The 21,490-nt window shown below is 35.7% G+C and overlaps 1 protein-coding gene across 3 annotated transcripts in view; it reads right to left on the minus strand.

Annotated features, from left to right (window-relative positions):
* Syt4 (Synaptotagmin 4) overlaps positions 1–21,490 on the minus strand; it is a 190,187-nt gene that overhangs the window by 138,815 nt on the left and 29,882 nt on the right. For all 3 annotated transcript variants that reach the window (XM_089094312.1, XM_089094314.1, XM_089094313.1), the window contains exon 2: positions 14,306–14,587. In XM_089094312.1, coding sequence (XP_088950438.1) covers positions 14,306–14,587 — 282 coding nt within the window. The remainder of the gene's footprint in view (positions 1–14,305; positions 14,588–21,490) is intronic.

Consider the following 21,490-nt stretch of genomic DNA (forward strand, 5'->3'; position numbering starts at 1 on the left):
CCAATGATTTATATTGTTCAAATCAGAAAAAATGTCAAATGCAGAGAAAAAAAAAAAAAAAAAAAAAATAAAAAAAAAAAAAAAAAAACGCCATGCTGAATGTGACAATTGTTCCAAATTTATAATAAATATCTTGCTTTTTGCAGTGTGTAGGAACCGGAGGGGAATCCCCGCTCGATTGGAAAGGTATCAATGAAAGGCAAGCAAAACGTGTTTAATCACGTGTAGAGGTCCCATAGAATAACACAGGAAGGAACATAAGGCCATAGATTAGCATAGGAAGGAACATAAACCCTTAGAATAGCATAGGAAGGAAAATAATCCATCCAAATCCATAGGTACATGCTCCGGAAAGACGCCATAATCCACCCAAATCCATAAGTACATGCCCTGAAAAGGTGTCAAGGAACATAATCTCCCCAAATAGCACAGGAAGGAACATAGTCGGCTAGAATCCATAAGTACATGCTCTGGAAAGTTTCCAAGGAACGTAATCCCCCCAAATAACACCATTATAAGTACTCTAAGACACCTCGCTCCCATCCCTCCAAAAATATTTTATTCAGAAATTTCTTGTTAAAAAATTTTCCAATCATTAATTAGAATCAATCACACTCCTATTATTCAGACATTACTTAATATCATTCATAGAGTCCAATTTGCGAATTCCTTATCCCTTTTTGCAAATGTGATTCAAACCATTCCGATTGTAATAGCGTGTTTAATCACGTTGCTTGGAAAGGTATCCACAAGTACATGCTCTGAAAAGGTGCCAAGGAAAGTAATCTCCCCAAATAACACCATTATAAGTACTCTAAGACACCTCGCTCCCATCCCTCCAAAAATATTTTATTCAGAGATTTCTTGTTAAAAAATTATCCAATCACTAATTAGAATCAATCACACTCCTATTATTCAAACATTAATTAATATCGTTCATAGAGTCCAATTTGTGAATTCCTTATCCCTTTTTGCAAATGTCAATCAAACAATTCCGATTGTAAAAGCGTGTTTAATCACGTTGCTTGGAAAGGTATCCACAAGTACATGCTCTGAAAAGGTGCCAAGGAATGTAATCTCCCCAAATAGCACAGGAAGGAACATAAACCCTTATAATACCATGGGAAGGAACATATTGCTATAGAATAGCATGGGAGGGAACATAGCGTGCTAGAATAGCATGGAAGGGAACATTAGCCCTTAGAATAGCTTAGGAAGGAACATAAACCCTTAGAATAGCATGGGAGGGAACTTAAACCCTTATAATAGCATAGGAAGGAACATAGCGCTATAGAATAGCATAGGAAGGAACATAAACTCCTAGAATAGCATAGGAAGGAACATAAGCTCCTAGAATAGCATGGGAGGGAACATAAACCCTCAGAATAGCATAGGAAGGAACATAAACCCTTAGAATAGCATAGGAAGGAACATAAACCCTTAGAATAGCATGGGAGGGAACATAAACCCTTATAATAGCATAGGAAGGAACATAGCGCTATAGAATAGCATGGGAGGGAACACAGCACTATAGAATAGCATGTGAGGGAACATAATTCACCCAAATCCATAAGTACATGCTCTGGAAATGTTTTCCTATAGCTTCACGCAAATAGCATGGTAATTCCTATAGCTTCACGTAAATTCCATAGATACACCCCAATGATTTAATTAACGGACTAAGACATTAGAAACGACTTTCATTATAAATTCCCTGAACACATCTTGTTAACTTTGTTACTAAGACTAGGATAAATGAGAATTTGGTATATGGCTGTTAAGAAGTTAGGAATAAGGTCTTGTAAGAGGTTAAGAATATATTTCGTTTTAAGACATGAGTCATCCTCTACAAGCTTTTGGTTTGGCAACTGAATTCAAACCATCTTCTTGTGGTCTTGGTTTCTTAACCAACGAGGCCAATTTTTAATCATTTACAATTTAATTAATGGGATGTTATAAAAGTTTTTATTTGGCGATTTAATTAACGGACTAAGACATTAGAAACGACTTTCAGTATAAATTCCCTGAACATTTCTTGTTAACTTTGTTACTAAGACTAGGATAAATGAGAATTTGGTATATGGCTGTTAAGAAGCTAGGAATAAGGTCTTGTAAGAGGTTAGGAATATATTTCGTTTTAAGACATGAGTCATCCTCTACAAGCTTTTGGTGTGGCAACTAAACTCAATCCATCTTCTTGTGGTTTTGGTTTCTTAGCCCACGCCGCCAATTCTTAACCATTTACAATTTAATTAATGGACAGTTATAAAAGTTTTCCTTTGGTTGTGAAATTAATTGACTAAGATACTAGAAACGACTTTCATTATAAATTCTCTGACGATTTCTTGTTAACTTTGTTACTAAGACAACGTTTAAATGAGAATTTGGTATATGGTTGTTAAGAAGTTAGGAATGTACTTCGTTTCAGAGGCAACACTGTAGCGTTGCCTATAGTAAAGGCCATACGGCTCCAATGTTTTATTATTATTTTTTTCCCAGAGACACTTCATACAGAAGGGGTCGTCCTAAAAACTTCAAAGGGGGCTCATTCGATTGGAAATTGAGAGTTCTAGTGCCCTTTTTAATAGTCAAAAGTGATTGGAGGGCAACTAGCCCCTCCCCCCACGCCCATCATTCCCCCAAACACATCCAATCAAATTTGTTAGATAGCCATGTTGTTCAGTGTAGTTGATTTCCAGATAGAAAATATGTTTTTGAAGAGGAAACTCCCCCACAACCCTCAGGGCAAGAGTTTTAAGTTATGCCCAGGGGGGCATATAAGTTTTTTATAGAAGGCGTTGTCGTAGAAACTTCAAAACAGGCTCATGCGATTGGAAATTCAAAGGGCTAGTGCTCTTTTAAATAGTCGAAAGGGATTGGAGGGCAACTAACCCCCCCCCCCCTCCCACGCACATCATTACCCCAAACACATCCAATCAAAATTTTGAGATAGCCATTTTGTTCAGCGTATTTGATTTACACATAGAAAATATGTTTTTGAGGAGGACACTTCCCCAAAACCCTCAGGGAAAGGGTTTTAAGTTATGCCCTGGGGAAATATAAGGTTTTTATAGAAGGTGTTGTCGTAGAAACTTCAAAAAAGGCTCATTAGATTGGAAATTCAAAGGGATAGAGCCCTTTTTAATAGTCGAAAGTGATTGGAGGGCAACTAGCCTCCCCCCGCCACGCTCATCATTCCCCAAACACATCCAATCAAAATTTTGTTTTGCTTAGTTGATTTCCAGATAGAAAATATGTTTTTGAAGAGGACAATCCCCCACAGCCCTTAGGGCAAGGGTTTTAAGTTATGGTTTAAGTAAGGGTTTTAAGTATATCGTAGAAACTTCAAAAAAACCTCATTCGATTAGATATTCAAAGGGCTAGTGCTCTTTGTAATAGTCGAAAATAATTGGAGGGCAACTAACCCCCCCCCCACGCCCATTATTCCCCCAAACACATCCAATTAAAATTGTGAGATAGCCATTTTGTTCAGCGTAGTTGATTTCCAGATAGAAAATATGTTGTTGAGGAGGACACTCCCCCACAACCCTTAGAACCAGGGTTTTAAGTTATGCCCTGGGGCATATAAGGTTTTTATAGAAGGCGTTGTCGTAGAAACTTCAAAAAAGGCTCATTCGATTGGAAATACAAAGGGCTATTGTCCTTTTTAATAGTCGAAAGTGATTTGAGGGCAACTAGCCCCCCCCACGCCCATCATTCACCCACACACATCCAATCAAAACTTTGAGACAGCCGTTTTATTAAACGTAGTTTGAATCGAATAAAATAACTACAAACAAGAATTTGGGTATCGCCTCACTGCAGAAGCCTAAAACCCCGAATGAAGAGAAATTAAAATTAACTATCTTACAAACATAAAGATAACCGGTGCAAGCATAAATAAATGAATAAATCTTATATAGCTTCAATATTTTTTATTATTTTCCCCCCAGAGCTGCTTTATATGCAAGGGTTGAAAATACTATTTTGTTAAAAATAGTTGAAAGGTTAAGTAACAAAACTCTGGCGTCAACAAAACCCCCCAGGGCCCGGGGGCAGGAGGGGATTCTCGTATAAACATCAGAGAGGGCTCATTTGATTGGAAATTGGAAGTTCTAGTCCAGCTCTTAAGAGTCAAAATTGATCGAAGGGCAAATACCCCCCCCACGCCCTTTTTCCCCACCCCTTCCTTTGAACTAACTCTGTTTATACCTGAAGGCCCAATGAGAGTTAGAATGTTTGGTATTAACACACACCTATTAGTCATCTGCTCTCCTCCCTAACAATGAAAGAAACAGAGAGTGTAAGGCAGTGGCGGATCCAGGGGAGGGGGCGCCCACCCCCTTAACGTAGTCTAAAGTAATGCAATTTACTTAATTAACGCAAGATTGTGTTAATTAAACTTGAGTTGAGGTAAACTTGAGGTGAATTTGTGTCCTCTTCTGACCTATTATTTAAAATTAATTTCATTGAAAGCTAACTTTTGAAGTTGTCAACAATCAAGAGATGAAATCTGGGATACTTTTATCTAAGAGGTACAACCAAGTGAAATCCTTGTCAGACAACTCGCGGCAATTCCGAACTCTATCTATTATAAAAGAATAATTATTTAATGTTATGTAGCACTATTTAACAAATTTATAAATGAATGGTTCATACTTAATATAATTCTTTTGCAATTTGCTGGCATATTTTTACTGCTTAAGCCCACTTTTTTGAGTAGTCACTTGTTTGGCCCAAGAACGAGCTTGGGTAGTCAAAGAATCTTTTCTCTTGCAATTTGTTTACAGTTAGGCCCTTTTTTTACACACTTCTTGGACTATAAGCACTATAAATAAGTACATTTTTTTTTCGTTGATCAATTTGTGGTGTATTCATAGCAAATAAAGATAATGTCCTTTTATTATGTTTTAGAGAGTTTTTTTTTCTCTTGCAACATTGTCACTGAAAAAAATTAACTGCTTACCAGTTATATTTTACTGTAATTTAAATATTTATCTTCAATATTAAGTACAAAAGAAAACATTTGTAATATAATTCGTATTCAGTAAAGCACCAATGACTCGGTAGGTTTTAGGCTTTTGCAGTGAGGTGATACCCAAACTCTTGTTTGTAGTTATTTTATTCGATTCAAACTTGATTTGCATATTCATTTTAAATTTCGCTTGTTTTAAGATTTATTTATTCATTTACATTAATATATATTGTATGTTTGTTCGCATTGATTGCTTATTTAATTTCTGTTCGTTATAAGTTTCATTTATACTTTAATAACAAACTATTTATTTTCGTTTTAATTTCATATTCAATCTAAGCATTAGTCGCTTTAAGATCTATTTATTCATTTATATTATTACTTGTTGTGTGTTTTTTGCTATGATTGTTTATTAGATAAAAATTTTATAATATAAAATTTCTTATTTTGAGTTTATAAACTTTTTATCAGGACCATTTCTGTTTTTAACAGAGAACATTAATATTAAATTTTAAAGCATCCGAAGCTTAACTTTCAATTTAAAAGCATGAAATGTTCCCAATTAATTACGGATCTGGTAAGTACGGCAATTTTACATTAAAGAAACGCCCCTCCCCAATTATTTCTTCAATGGCGAGATTTATGTGTAGCAGCAACGTTCTTCAATTCTGTTTATGACCTCTTTTGAGTATTACATTTTTATATAATGTTTTATTCCAAATAAAACATATAATTTCATGGTGTGTAAAACAAGCACTTATGTATGAAACATCATGATACAGAGAACTATAGCTTAATTTGTTTTAACACAGTTTGCATATTTTTTGCTAATTTTGTTATATTTTGACAAGTTAAAAAAAAAAAATTACCATAATGAGTCACTTGGTTTTCTATTTCCTTGGGTTTAGAGGAGCTTCAAAGTTAACAGCTACAGCTACGTCACGATTCATCTGTAGCACCTCAGGATTTTCATATGACGTAGAGAGCTTATGACGTAGCGACTCTGCTTTGCCTGACTGTTATTTCAACTGAATGTCGTCTGTTGCTATGTCAAAAATCAGAGGCAACGCTGTAGCGTTGCCTATAGCAAAGGCCATACGGCTCCAATGTTTTTTTTTTTTTTTCCCCCAGAGGCACTTCATATGGAAGGGGTCGTCGTAGAAGCTTCAAAGGGGGCTCATTTGATTGGAAATCAGGAGTTCTAGTGCCCTTTTTAATAGTCGAAAATGATTGGAGGGCAACTAGCCTCCCCCACGCCCATCATTCCCCAAAATTCTAATCAAAATTATGGGATAGCCATTTTTTCGGCGTAGCTGATTTTCAGATAGAAAATACGTTTTTAAGAAGGACACTCCCCCACAACCCTCAGGGCAAGGGTTCTAAGTTATGCCCTGAGGGGAATATAATGTTTTTATAGAAGGTGTTGTCGTAGAAACTTCAAAACAGGCTCATTCGATTGGAAATTAAAGAGCTAGTGCCCTTTTTAATAAGCGAAAGTGATTGGAGTGTAACTAGCCCCCCTCCCCCCCACGCCCATCTTTTCCCCAAATACATCAAATCCGAATTTTCATACAGCAATTTTGTTCAGTTTAGTTGATTTTGAGCTAGTAAATTTTTTTTGGTGGTGGAAAATTCCCAACAGCCCTCGGTCCAAGGACTGTAAGTTATGGCTTGGTGGCACAAAAGGTTTTTATAGAAGGTGTTGTCGTAGAAACTTCAAAACAGGCTCATTCGATTGGAAATTATAGGGATAGTGCCCTTTTAATAGTCGAAAATAATTAGAGAGCAACTAACCCCCCCCCATGCCAATCATTCCCCCAAACACATCCAATCAAAATTTTGAGATAGCCATTTTGTTCAGCATAGTTGATTTTCAGATAGAAAATGTATTTTTGAGGAGGGTACTCCCCCACAGTTCTCAGGGCAAGGGTTTTAAGTTATACCCTGAGGGCATATAAGGTTTTTATAGAAGGCGTTGTCGTAGAAACTTCAAAACATACTCATTCGATTGGAAATTAAAGGGATAGTGCCCTTTTTAATAGTTGAAAGTGATTGGAATGTAACTATCCCCCGTCCCCCCCCCCACGCCCATCATTTCCCCAAACACATCCAATGAGATAGCCATTTTGTTCAGCGTAGTTGATTTCCAGATAGAAAATATGTTTTTGAAGAGGACAATCCCCCACAGCCCTCAGGGCAAGGGTTTTAAGTTATGCCCTGGGGGCATATAAGGTTTTTATAGAAGGCGTTGTTGTAGAAACTTCAAAATTGGCTCATTCGATTTGGAAATTCAAGGAATAGTGCCCTTTTTAATAGTCGAAAGTGATTGGAGTGCAACTAGCCCCCCGTCCCACGCCAATCATTTCCCCAAACACATCCAATCAAAATTTTGAGATAGCCATTTTGTTTGCGTAGTTGATTTCCAGATAGAAAATATGTTTTTGAGGAGGACACTCCCCCAGAACCTTCAGGGCAAGGGTTTTAAGATATGCCCTAGGGGCATATAAGGTTTTTTATAGAAGGTGTTGTCGTGGATACTTCAAAACAGGCTCATTCGATTGGAAATTGAAAGGGCTAGTGCCTTTTTTAATAGTCAAAAGTGATTGGAGGGCAACTAGCCCCCCCCCCACACGCCCATCATTCCCCCAAACACATCCAATCACAATTTTGAGACAGCCATTTTGTTCAACGTAGTTAATTTCCAAATAGAAAATATATTTTTGAGGAGGACAATCCCCCACAACCCTCAGGGCAAGGGTTTTAAGTTATGCCCTGGGGCATATAAGGTTTTTATAGAAGGCGTTGTCACAGAAACTTCAAAAAAGGCTCATTCGATTGGAAAATCAAAGGGATAGTGCCCTTTTTAATAGTCAAAATTGACTGGAGGGCAAATTCCCCCAAACACATCCAATCAAAATTTTGAGATAGCCATTTTGTTCAGCATAGTTGATTTCCAGATAGAAAATAAGTTTTTGAGGAGGACAATTCACCACAATCCTCAGGGCTAGGGTTTTAAGGTATGCCCTGGGGGTATATAAGGTTTTTATAGAAGGCGGTGTCGTAAAAACTTCAAAAAAGACTCATTCGATTGGAAATTCCGAGGGCTAGTGCCCTCTGTAATAGTCGAAAGTGATTTGAGGGTAACTAACCCCCCTCTCACGCCCACCTTTTCCCCAAACAAATCCAATCAAAATTTTAAGACAGCCATTTTATTAAACGTAGTTATAAGTTCTTGAAATTAGGTCTTTGAGGATTACAACTCCCCCAAAGCCCTTAGGGCAAGGGTTGTAATTTAAGGATTCTCCGAATCCTTCATATTATTTCTTATGGAAGGGATGCTTGTATAAACTTTAGAGAGGGCTCATTTGATTGAAAATTGAAAGTTCTTGTTTACTTTTTAAGAGTCAAAAGAGATTGAAGGGCAACTAGCCCCCTCCCTCCTCCACGCCCAAAATGCATCAGATAAAAATTTTAAGATAGACATTTTGTTAAAATGGTTCGAAGTTCTGATAAAAAAAAACTCCTGTGTCGACACAGCCCACCAGGACCCGAGGATAGGCATTTTAAGCTATGCCCTGGGGCGTCATTTATTAAGGGGGGTTTATAACTTATGGGGAGGACTTTTGTATGGGAAGAACACATAGGAAATCTATTATAATTATGCAATTATAAGGTTAAAATACACACTCTGTGATAGATGCAAAATTGCTTTGACACACAAATTCCTATTAAGGTTAATTCCAAACAGTCGTGATCCCTTTGTGTCAGCAAGTGAAATGGTCTAAACCCCCTTATTGGAGCTATTTTTTTAATCCATTCATTGTTGTCAATCGCTGTCCACAAGTTAAGCAAGCTGTCTATTTTTCATATATAAGGTTTTTATCAAAGAGGCAATCCTATAGAATTTGATAAAAACCTCATTTGATTTAAATTTAAATTTCTATATTCGTTTTTTAAATTCAATAATAATTAAAACGTAAGCACCCCCCCCCCCCCCATGCCATAAAAACTTGAAACTTTTTGCAATCAAAAACGAAAAAAAATTAATTAAAAAAACACTTTCCTAAAAATAAGTTTTTCAAAGAAAAGTAAAGGCCATTTTAAAATTAAGCTCAGGAGATACAAATACCTGTTTAAGTTCAAACTCAAAACGACCAGAAATTACTATTAAAGAATAAATGAAACCCAAAACGAAAAGAAATTAAATAAACAATCATAGCAAAAAACACACAACAAGTAATAATATAAATGAATAAATAGATCTTAAAGCGACTAATGCTTAGATTGAATATGAAATTAAAACGAAAATAAATAGTTTGCTATTAAAGCATAAATGAAACTTAAAACGAACAGAACTTAAATAAACAATCAATGCGAACAAACATACAATATATATTAATGTAAATGAATAAATAAATCTTAAAACAAGTGAAATTTAAATAGAACATGCAAACCAAGTTTGAATCGAATAAAAATAACTACAAACAAGAGTTTGGGTATCGCCTCACTGCAAAAGCCTAAAACCTACTAAGTCATTGGCGCTTTACTGAAAACGAATTATATTACAAATGTTTTCTTTTGTACTTAATATTGAAGATAAATATTTAAATTACAGTAAAATTTTGAACTGATGAGCTTTCAGTAATTAATATTATTATACATAAAACATTCAGTTTAATTTATCAGTTCTTTCCAAGATTGGTCAAGAAAAATATAGTTTCACTACAAACAAAATTTGGATACTGCCCCCTTCTTTAACTGTAAAAACCTAAAACCTTCTGCGTCATTGGTGCTTTACTGAAAACGAATTACTCGTATATTAAAAATTTATTATTTTTCAGTTCTTAAAGCATTGAAAATGAAAATAAAAATTACAGTGAAAAAAAAAATCTTGAACTGATGGATCTTTCAACAATTAATATCATTATATATCTAATATTCAATTTGATTTTGTTTATATTTTCCAAGACTGTTCAAGACTCATATAGTTTTGCCATTTTTTTAACTATGCCATTTTTTGTAACTAATCGTGTTAGTTTGTTATGAAAACATTCTATGGCTTCTAGCCATTTCTATTTGAGCGGAAAACTGCACCTCAAACTTTGTGGAACATGCATTTTCTTGCATGAAACACCAAAATGTAATAAAATGTCAAGTTTCAGAGTGTTCCACCACTCGCAAGCAAGTGCCAATGGTATTTTTGAATCCGCATGGCTAATTTAGGGGGTGGAGGGTAGGCTAATTCTCGTAGCAGCCCCATTCCGTCGTGGTATAGTTCATATTTTCAACACCTGGCGTCCGAACTATCATATATTCTACCAAACATACAACTACCCCAAATCAGTATCAATAAATAAATGAAACCCAAACGAACGTCGAACTCAAAACAAGCATAAATTAATGTGAGTAGGGTTCAAAACCCCTATGCTTTCTAAAAGCCAGAATATAATTTGTACTTTACTGAAAAAAAATTCAAATGAGTTTACTGAAAAAAAATGTATATTGTCAATTTAATATACATATACTTATATTTGTTCCCTAAAATCTTAATTAATTTTTGATTTCTTAAAGTTATAAAAGTGAAAATATTTGAAAGAGTTGTTTTCAGTAAAGCGCCAATGACGCAGTAGGTTTTAGGCTTCTGTAGTGAGACGATACCCAAACTCTTGTTTGTAGTTATTTTTATTCGATTCAAACTTGATTTGCATATTCAATTTAAGTTTCACTCGTTTTAAGATTTATTTATTCATTCACATTAATAAATATTGTATGTGTGTTCGCATTGACTGTTTATTTAATTTCTGTTCGTTTTAAGTTTCAATTATACTTAAATAGCAGACTATTTTTTTCGTTTTAAGCTTGATTTTTATATTCAATCTAATCATTACTCGCTTTAAGATCTATTTATTCATTGATATTATTACTTGTTGTATGTTTTTTGTTATGATTGTTTATTTAATTTCTGTTCGTTTTGGGTTTCATTTATTCTTAAATAGTAATTTCTGGTCGTTTTGAGTTTGAATTTTAACAGGTATTTGTATCTCCTGAGCTTAAGTTTAAAATGGCCTTTACTTTTCTTTGAAAAACTTATTTTTCGGAAAGTTTTTTAATTAATTTTTAAGGCAAGAGTCATCCTCTACAAGCCTTTAGTGTGGCAACCAAACTCAAACCATCTTCTTGGGGTCTTGGTTTTCAAACCACCACCGCCAATGTCACCAATTCTTGGGCATTTATAATTCAATTAATGGAGTGTTAAATTTTCTAAAAGTTTTTGGTATATGAGCTTAATTAAAGGACTAAAACCCTTGCCAATTTCTTCGTGAGTTTGTTACCAACATTAATACCTTACACCTAACAAGTTAATCTTGGATCCACGTAGGAAAGAGCTCGTCTCTTCTTTAATGCCAAAAGTTGTTACTATTCTTTTTGGAGAAATGGATTAAAATGGAGACCCTAATAAATTAAGAAGTAGCTTGACAATACGATTTGCCTCAGATCGACGATAAAATGTTCTCCGAGAAACTCAAGACCAATAGATTCGAACCTTTGCAACTAGACAAAATGAGGAACTTACAATTAAAGACTAGATTGGGAAATCTAGTCAACGACGCAGTTTGAAGTAGGTACTTCACAGAATCACCGAAAGAAAATCATTATTAAGTTTGGTGATGCTAAAATTTTAAATTTTTAAATTAAAACTTAACAAAAGTCTTTAAGACTATGCTGTATTTCCATAATATAAGTAGATAAAGAACAACTAAAAAATGATGTTGTATTTTAATACGGTGTTAAACAAAAACAGATAGAAACTGAAAATTTTGGGAAATGGAAAATCCTATATGAAGATTGAAACTGAACAAAAACTGGAAATATATTTCCAATAGCAAAGCGAAAGTATAAAGAAAAAGTTCTGAATGTGTTATAACTTTTTTCTCTTCTTCTTCTTGTGCTCTCCTCCTTTTTTATTTGTGAGCTTGTTTTCGGATTTTTTTCTTATTGCTTTGAATAACACACTCCGGAAGTGGTTTTACAAACAAGGGGATAGCTTTTGATCCTCGCCCCCCTCCCACACTTATAATCTAGAACTTGTAGCCCTTTTAAAAATTATTTCTTATATTTTTCCTCTAATTCTCTCAATTCTTAATAAAAATTCTTGCGTACATGTCTGATAGATCATGCACACAGGGACCTTTTGTATGACGGGTTAAAGTATATTTTAGGGGTAAAATTTTCGTGTTGTTCAGGGCATGTTATTTGGAAAAATATTGTCGTTACGGGGTGTCTCCCCAATCTTGCACCTTCTGTGAAGGTAAGCATATTTCATGGGGAGTATCCAAATATCTCCACAATAAGATTTGAGAAAAAAATGTTACAGTTATGTATGAAACTAAGCAAAGGATGAAATACCCAGACTTTAAAAGCGAGGGCCTTGGCTTGTTTTTCGTTTTTTTCAGCTGGGATGATCAAACTGATAACCAGCCACATTTGAAATTTTTCCTATTTTTATTATTTTACTTATTAGAGCAAAACTTTAGGAGCTAAATTAATGCAAATAAAATTAAACAAAACACACCTCAAATTTTTCGAATCGAGGTTACTCTATTCAATACAATTTGAAAAATTTTCCTATGAGGAGAATTGTGCAACCAAATTTAACCAAGTCTGTCATGCATGAAAAATTTGTCATATTCAGATGAAGAGAATTATTTAAAATAAAATATTCAATTACACTATGTATGTTTTATTCCAAACAAAATATATAATTCCATGGTGTGTAAAACAATCACTTATGTATGAAACATCATGATATAGTGGACTATAGCTTAATTTGTTTTAACACAGTTTGCATATTTTTTGCTAATTTTGTTATATTTTGACAAGTTAAAAAAAAAAAATTAACATAATGAGTCCCTTGGTTTTCCATTTCCTTGGGTTTAGAGGAGCTTCAAAGTTAACAGCTACAGCTACGTCACGATTCATCTGTAGCACCTCAAGACTTTCATATGACGTAGAGAGCTTATGACGTAGTGACTCTGCTTTGCCAGACTGTTATTTCAACAGAATGTCGCCTGTTGCTATGTCAAGAATTCCAAAAAACGACGACTTCGAAATGCACTTCAGAGCATGTGGTGTTGCTTCGAGGTATTGCAAAACTTTGGAGGTTTAGTTACCATAGTCTTTCTTTTCAGCCAGTTTACTTAAAGACTTGCTTTGGGTGTTACCACGTACGGGGCATTTAAAACAAGTGTTGATTTTTTTAGCAGAGCTAGTAACATAGGCGTCGTTGACGTCAATGTCAACATCATACAGAATCGTTCAGCATACGCCAGAATGCAACTTCTGTCAGATTGGGCACGTCAACGTCTGTTAGAGCACGATCGACGAAGTCGAGGCAAAGGGAAAGACACAGAATAATGTTTTTGATCATCAATGATTTGTCACATACAAATCATGACACAAATTTTTAAATCAAGCTATCAAATTCAGTTACTAAATGAAGCAATGCAGTGACTGTAGAGATGAAGATATAAAAAAATAAGGCTAGTATATAGCAAAACAGGATTATCAAAGTGTTTCTTAAAATGTTGCTAATTTCCCAAAAATTCAAGGCTGAGTTATTTATTGTTTCTTTACTGGCTTCCGAGTTTCTTTTCTATGAGGTTTACTGTTTAATACTATGTCAGGTCAGATATGTAACTTAGAGACAGATTTGCACGTATTTTGGAAGCCATGACTTCCCATTTTTCAAAAAACGACTAGCACCTCTATTCGTGACAAAAGCTAAAGTGCGTAATTCGTAATATAATTACAAAATCTAAAGTCAATTTGAACTCTTTTTTTTCCTTTTTTATAATGCCTGTGACTAATTTTTATCCAGTTTTGACGTTGTTTTGGTTTTAATCTTATCGCTAATATAAAAACATCAAGATGAAATCTGTATCAATCAGCTTTCTTTTCTATGAGCTAACTCAGTTTTTAAGTTAAAAAGAAAAATCTTTGTTATTTTGAATAGAATTTGTAATGTTTAGAAGACTAAAAAGCAAGGCAAAGGAACTAAGAAAAGTAAAATAAATAGTAAATAGACATTTATGAAAGGAGAGTAAACCCTTTAGACAAAACAATGAAAGATTAACGTTAATATTTAATATTATTTTAAAACTATTTTGAAAGAAGAGGACACAGAAGATTTTGAAACAGAAATCAAAAATACTTAGAAAGAAGATACTACGACAAAGAGAAATGTAGTGGAAGCAACATAAAATCATTTTTGACAGCAACTAAATTTGATATGCGTCCAAACTGGAAAGTCTTAGAAAGAATATAGTTTACCTTGTGAGATAGGTGTTTTGATTCCACATCCAGGTGGACTTTTATTACCACTTGGGCTTGGTGACTTCTTCAAATACTGAGTGGGTCCTTGATTTGGACTCTTGACAGCAGTAGGTCTCTTTAATGGGAGCGGACGGGTTTCTGCAAAGGAAGAACATCCACGAAACTTTCTGGATTTGTGGTGCTTCTTATGAATCCGGTAACAGAAACAGGAAATAGCCATCCCACTAAGGATTACCAAAGTTGCTCCAAGGCATATTCCCAGCAATGCCGGTGTGCTGACTAGAATAGCAACCATCATTTAATGATTTTCAAATACATTTTACATTCGTAAGTTTAAGGCTTCATCTTCATATTTATCTGTCACCCATATCTTACGGTCTTACCCATTCTTTTATGTATTTATGCTTCTATTCGCTGTTCTTCCTTGAGTTTATGCAAATCTTCCTCAAACACGATTATAAAAAAACACATGTGTTAACACTGAAAGTAGAGAGTGACATTAAAAGTTAAAACGAACAGAAGTTAACCTGTATACGAGGGAGGCTGTCCTCTCTCCAATCCCCCGCTCTTTATGCTAAAGTTTTATAGAGCTATGCTGAGAGCGCATTTGTGCAACAATTATGTATGTATTTATGTATGTATGTATTTAAGCATGAGTGCAACAATTCTGCAACTGATTAGCAATTTGAAGCCTTTGAACTCAAAATTGTAGTATTTAAAGCAAATGTACTGCAATAAGCTGTTCTATTCTTAATATATTTAGAAAAATACTTTTAATTACATTCCAACCCCCCTTTTGCTTGAGCATTCGTCCTTAAAGCATTGGAAACAAAATGTCTAGACTTCAGCAAAAATAGCAAGGAATTGAGGAAAGGTGAGCCCCCTGATATACGGAGTAATTCCTGCTAGTTTTAAGTTTTAATCTAGCTCTTACTTTCATTAAAAAAAAACTGCTTTGTTATTTAATTTTTGTCCTTTTCCAATTCCATATATGGGCTTACCCTAAATGCAAAAAGGATTACCCCCCCCCTTCAGACCCAATTCTTTAAATTATACGAAGAGATGTCTGAGGTTCAAACGATAATCGTCTGAATGTGGTGTTGGTTTTTTGGGGGCTTAGGTTTCTCTTCCTCATAAGAGAATTCATTAGCCAACACCCTAAAACATAGTGTCAACTATGTGATACTCCATAGCTATTAGTTTCATTGGAAGAATGGTACTGACGCTTCATTTTTAAAGGGTGTGAATGGCATACTGCATGCCATTGTGGTCTCTAAAAATCGTAAGGCTACATAAATACCAACTTAAAATTTTCAGAGTTTTGGCTCAATAGCATTTTGATTCTTTTCGGGCCAAATTACTTTTTTACGGGCCAAAATGTTGCAATTTTGGGATGTGAGATGTGGCAGTTTTCTGTGGCTTAATCTCTTTTGTTACTTGAAAAGAACAATATGCTGATTCACAGACTATCACCTCCTAAACTCCGGAAAAAGAGCTTGCTTTTCGAAATTTGCTTTTCTAGCCCCTACTCCTACCTCTTCACCTTTTATGCTGGCAAGCATGTGAATTTAATCTTTTATGTTAGAACGAAACATCATTCTGAAATAAGGGGGGAGCTATCACTCCGAAACACCAACATTCAGTTTTAGACAAAATTGTTGGTATGTATAGAAGGCCGATTAGAGTGTTTGCGAGGTCTGCTTTCTCTGATCATCATATTCTTCCGGTGCTGTGGTCTCAGACGCCATCTTCTATTAGAGATATTGCTGAAAGGACTGGCTTCCGGGAGCAGTTTAGGCACCATTGCCTGCAGGTTTATGGATTCTAATGTTTTTTTCTTAAGTAGTTCTATATGTTTAATGTTTTATATATATGTTTTTGTTTTGTTGTGAAGTGGGAACCCGAATGCACTTATGTAGGTGGATTTTTTTTTTGTGGTGGCAATACAAGCCCAGGTTACTGGGCTCCATGCTTTTTTGTTGATTTTCTTATGAATAAATTATATCTCCATTGAAAAAAAATGAAGGGAGCTTAAAGATTAATTTCTACCCCCCCCCCTAAAAATAAGTCTTTTCTATATTCATCTAAAGTTTCACGGAGAGTTAGACAATATGGGCATAAATACTTACCTTTTGAGGCATCAGCGACCCCCTCCCCCTACAGAGTAACCTTTCGGCCCTCCTCCAAAATCAAGCGAATCAATTTATTTAAATGAAACTTTCAAGGAGTCTATATTTTATTTTTATTTTCAATTAATTAAATAAACTTTTTCCACAAATAACTTTTTCAAAGAAAAGTAAAGAACTCCATTAAACAAAACATGAGCAAAAATAAAATCAAATAATCTACCACGCGTGAAACTACCACAAATCAGCATCGATAAATAAATGAAACTCAAAACGAACAGAAATTAACATAAGTAGAGATAAAAACACTTATGCCTTCCCAAGACCAGAACAGAATTTGCCCTTTACTGAAAAAAATATAAATGTTTTTACTTTTATAACTTTAATAAATAAAATAATATTAAGATTTTGATTACTAAATATCAGTATATGTATATTAAACTGACATTGCACATTCATTTGTATTTTTTTCAGTTGGGGAAAAGGTGAGTGTGAGAGGGGGGTTAGTTGCCTCCAAATCACTTTCGACTATTAAAAAGGCCACTAGCCTTTTGAATTTCCAATCGAATGAGCTCTTTTTCAAGTTTCAACGACAAACATTTCAATACAAACCTTATATGCCCCCCAGGGTATAACTTATAACCCTTGCCCCGAAGACTGTGGGGGGAGTGTCCTGCTCAAAGGTATAATTTCCTGAATTTTAAACTTCGTGGAGCAAAATGGCTATATAAATATTTTGATTGGATATGTTTGGGGAAATGGTGGGCGTGGAAGGGGTGTTAGTTGCCTTCCAACCACTTCCGAATATTAAAAAGGGCACTAGCCATTTCAATATCCAATCGAATGATCCCTTTTTGAAGTTTCTATGACGACGCGTTCAGTAAAAACCTTATATTCCCCCAGGGCATAACTTACAACCCTTGCCCTGAGGGCTGTGGGGGAGTGTCCTCCTCAAAAACATAATTTATATCTCGAAATCCACAACACTAAACAAAATGGCTATCTAAAAATTTTAATCGGATGTGTTTGGGGAAAAGGTGGTCGAGAGAGGGTGGCTAGTTGCCCTCAAATCACTTTCGACTATTAAAAAGGGCACTAGACCTTTGAATTTCCAATCGAGTGAGCCTTTCTTGAAGTTTCTACGATAACGCCTTCTATAAAAACCTTATTTGCCCCCAGGGTATAGCTTAATACCCTTGCCCTGAGGGGTGTGGGGGAGTGTCCTCCTCAATAACATATTTTCTATGTGGAAATCAACTACGCTGAACAAAATGGTTATTTAAAATTTTTATTGGATGCGTTGGGGGGACTGATGGGCGTGGGGGGGGGGATAGTTGCCCTCCAATCCCTTTCGACTATTAAAAAGAGCACTAGCCCTTTGAATTTCCAATCGAATGAGCATTTTTTGAAGTTTCTACGACAACGCCTTCTATAAAAACCTTATATGCCCCCAGGGCATAACTTAAACCCCTTGGCCCGAGGGTTGTGGGGGAGTGTCCTCCTCCAAACATATTTTCTATCAGGAAATCAACTACGCTGAACAAAATGGCTATCTCAAAATTTTAATTGGATGTGTTTGGGGAAATGATGTTCGTGGGGGCCTAGTTGCCCTCCAATCAATTCCGACTATTAAAAAGGGCACTAGCAACTCCAATTTCCAATCGAATGAGCCCTTTTCAAAGTTTCTACGACAACTCCTTCAATACGAAGTGCCCGGGTATTGAGAAAAAAAAACACATTGTGCCAACATCGTTCTTTACTTAGGCAGCGCTAATGCGCTGCCTATGATGGACCTCATGGCTTTTTAGCAAGGAATGCACCATTGAATACGCCGCGGAATTACTGCCTTTGAAACTGTGAAGCTCAACATGGAGCTTTTTGACATTGTTTAATTAAGTTGCTTTCTTAGAATTTTCAGCCGATAGTAACTTGGCCTTTTTTGTGGCAAGATTGAAGTTTGCCACCACAAAGTAACGAAAACTCTACTTAGCTATGGCATAATATTTCTACACACTTATAAAGGGCACTAGAACTTTTAATTTCGGTTCCAATGACCCTTCTCTTGATTTTCTAGAACTATTGGCTCAAACTGATATCAAGGAGGCACACTTGTGCCTCTATAAAGAGGCGACCCACCACAATGTTAAGCGATTTCCGGTCCTAGCGGTCGCAGAGAGACAGCAGTGATCGCATTTTGTAGCCCAAGTTCCAACTAAGAAATGTGCAAAATTTCACCCCCCTCAGACTTTATCTTCATGGGTAAAAGTGGGCCGGAAGTTTCGACCCTCCGACCACAGCCCCCCTTTAACGTTGTCCGATTGGGCTGAAATTTAGAGGTTAAGCTTTCCTAGGGCCCGGGAGCTTATCCTCGAAATTTCAGCTCAATCCGGTCACTCCTCCCCTGTTTTTCAAAAACCAAATATAGCCACTTAAAGTTCATTTCTCTTTTTTTTTATCAGTCACGCCTACAGGCCACAGTTGGCAACGGATCCGGGTGAATGAGGACTCATTCGAAGCGGAATTCAACCTGTTAGGGCCTTTTGATATTTTCAGACCGAAAAAGTTATCCCCCGAATTTACATTTACGAAAAACCTCGTTTTTCTATAAGAGCCCATGTTAATTTCTCCCACCACAGCCCCCCTTTAACGTTGTCTGATCGTGCTGAAATCTAGAGAATAAGCTTTCCTGGGGCCTGGGAGCTTATCCTGAAAATTTTAGTTCAATCCGATCACGCCTTCCCTGTTTTCCAAAAACCAAATATCAAGTTTTGTGGGGATTTGCTTGCGTCAAAAATACATCGCACAGAATAAAAATAATGTAATGTCTCTGTGATACAGTGGTCGCTATTCCTAACTGTCAGGCGGAAGATCCGAGTTCGATTCCCCGTCAGATAAATTTTTTTATATATTGAATTTAAAGTTTAAAAAAGAAACTCAGTTTCTTTTTTAAATCCAACCTACTAAATCCTTCGGCTCAACAGGCGTCTCCAGAAAAATATCACAGTCGGCCTTCAGGTTACAGGTAAGTCTCCACTGCTTTGATAACATGGGGCCTGGGGCGGCTGATAAAAATCTTACTGTGCATTTGATTTGAGTATTCAGGAATTAAAAGCCTTAACATAAGAATCTTCAAAAGCGTGGGGTTTGGGTGGCGGCAGCCCCATCTTTAACTCCTCAAAAGATCAGCTAACAGTTAGTCAAGCAATAATAAGTTATAAACTGTACAAAAACGTGCAGAAATCATTTGAAAAAAACTACGTTTTATAAAGAGTTAAAGAGGCTGAGTCACAAGTTCGAACCTTAAAACGTACAGGGATTAGGAGGTGCAGTTGGGGGCTGCCGCCCCCCAAACCCCGCTTCCGTATATGAAAGGGGCTGTGCCCTCCTCAACGCCTCGCTCTTTACGCTAAAGTTTTTATTGTTTAAAAAAAAGAGTTGTGAGAAAGTCAAACTTTCTGAAGTTTGAAGAAAGTCAGCCTCTTTAACTCTTTAGAAAACGTAGTTTTTTTCAAATAATTCTCTATTAAAAATGAAAAAAAAAAGACAAACAAATGAGCAAGCATCTTTGATCTTCTTTCTCAAAAACAACTCCTCATCTTTGTAGACCAGGGCTTGAAACATCTACATTGGGGTTCTCTGATATACTGAATTTTATGATGTAATTTTCATCAAGATCACTCACCCTTTTGAGGGTGTGTTCCCAGTTTTTCGAAAATGAGGGAAATTTTCTCAAGCTCGTAGATTTTGATCGGTAGCTTTAGACTTGATAAGTTTTACATGTTTGAAATTGGCATCAAAATCCAACTCTTTTAGGCTCTTTATTATTATCCTTAGTTGGAGGTTGGTTAAATTTTTGGTCAAAGCGGTTTGGTTCGTGATTTCTGTTTAGTTAATCATTTCATTTTTTTTTTCTGCGTTTGAAATTGAGGAAGAGAAATGGTATCAAACATGGCTCTGAAGCTTTAATTGTTTACTCATTGCTAAAAAAAAAAAATGGAGCTTACCCTTCGTTCCTTTCCTAGTAGCAATATTAGAAAACTGACCCAGGGCACGAAATAACTTTTAAACGAAAAGAGGTATACATGTTTATGCTTATGAATAAACCGTGAGGAGCAAATAAAGGTATATTACTAGGTACTTACACAAGAAGCCTTTTTCGGGGGGAGGCGGTATTCAAAAATTCTTTCAATACTTTTTAATAAGAAGTGCCCAGAAATTTGATACAACTTTGGATTTTGGGGATCCAGGGCCCTGAATCCCCCCTGCGTAGGTACTTGTATATGACATTAGGTTTTGTGTATATTTTCTTTCATAGGATACAGCCTCTTATAAATTTAGACGTGTTGACTTCATTGTCATATTCGGCTCAATAACAAACTAGAGGCACAATCTAGGTCTGTAGGTAAGTTGTTATTCCCCTTAACTTTGGGAGGGGGGCATTTTGTACCTTGTTTGAAGCAAAATTCTAGAAGCACTTTCCATCTATTGCTGTCATCAACCCTTTGGTAGCACTTTGAATTGATGCTCTGATTGGCAATACAGGGCCCAGGGTTCGATTCCCACCGCTGCAAGACTGGGGGACTGCTGACAGACGATGACATAGTTTTACAATTATTGATAAAGTACCTAATGTGTTGGTAATTTGTCGGTGATAGACATAGAAGCCAATTGGTATTATATACATCGGAAATAAATAATAGTTGTTCTGTTTTAAGGCAAAGTAGCACAGTATTAGCTGGTATATATAGTATTGTTTAAAAGTAGCATCATTGAGTTGGCGTCAAAAAATGCAAAATAAAAGTGGTTTTCCGCAACAACAGCATATTTTGAGATTATTTTTTAAGAAAAATTATTCTGTCAAAAACTTTTGAGAGATTAACAACTAAATGACTTAATCTGATTAAGCAGGAAGGAATATACACAACCAGAGTGTTGATCCCCCCCCCCATCACATTTATCAGTGAAGCCGACCAAAAATGTTCGAAACAATTTTAGATTGCCAAATCAACATAAGCCGGCTATTATTTGTTTTAAGTTTCATTTATACATTTATAGC

This window comes from Artemia sp. Qi Xiang Cuo, chromosome 9, assembly GCF_049724085.1.
Source record: "Artemia sp. Qi Xiang Cuo chromosome 9, ASM4972408v1, whole genome shotgun sequence".
Taxonomy (NCBI): Eukaryota; Metazoa; Arthropoda; class Branchiopoda; order Anostraca; family Artemiidae; genus Artemia; species Artemia sp. Qi Xiang Cuo.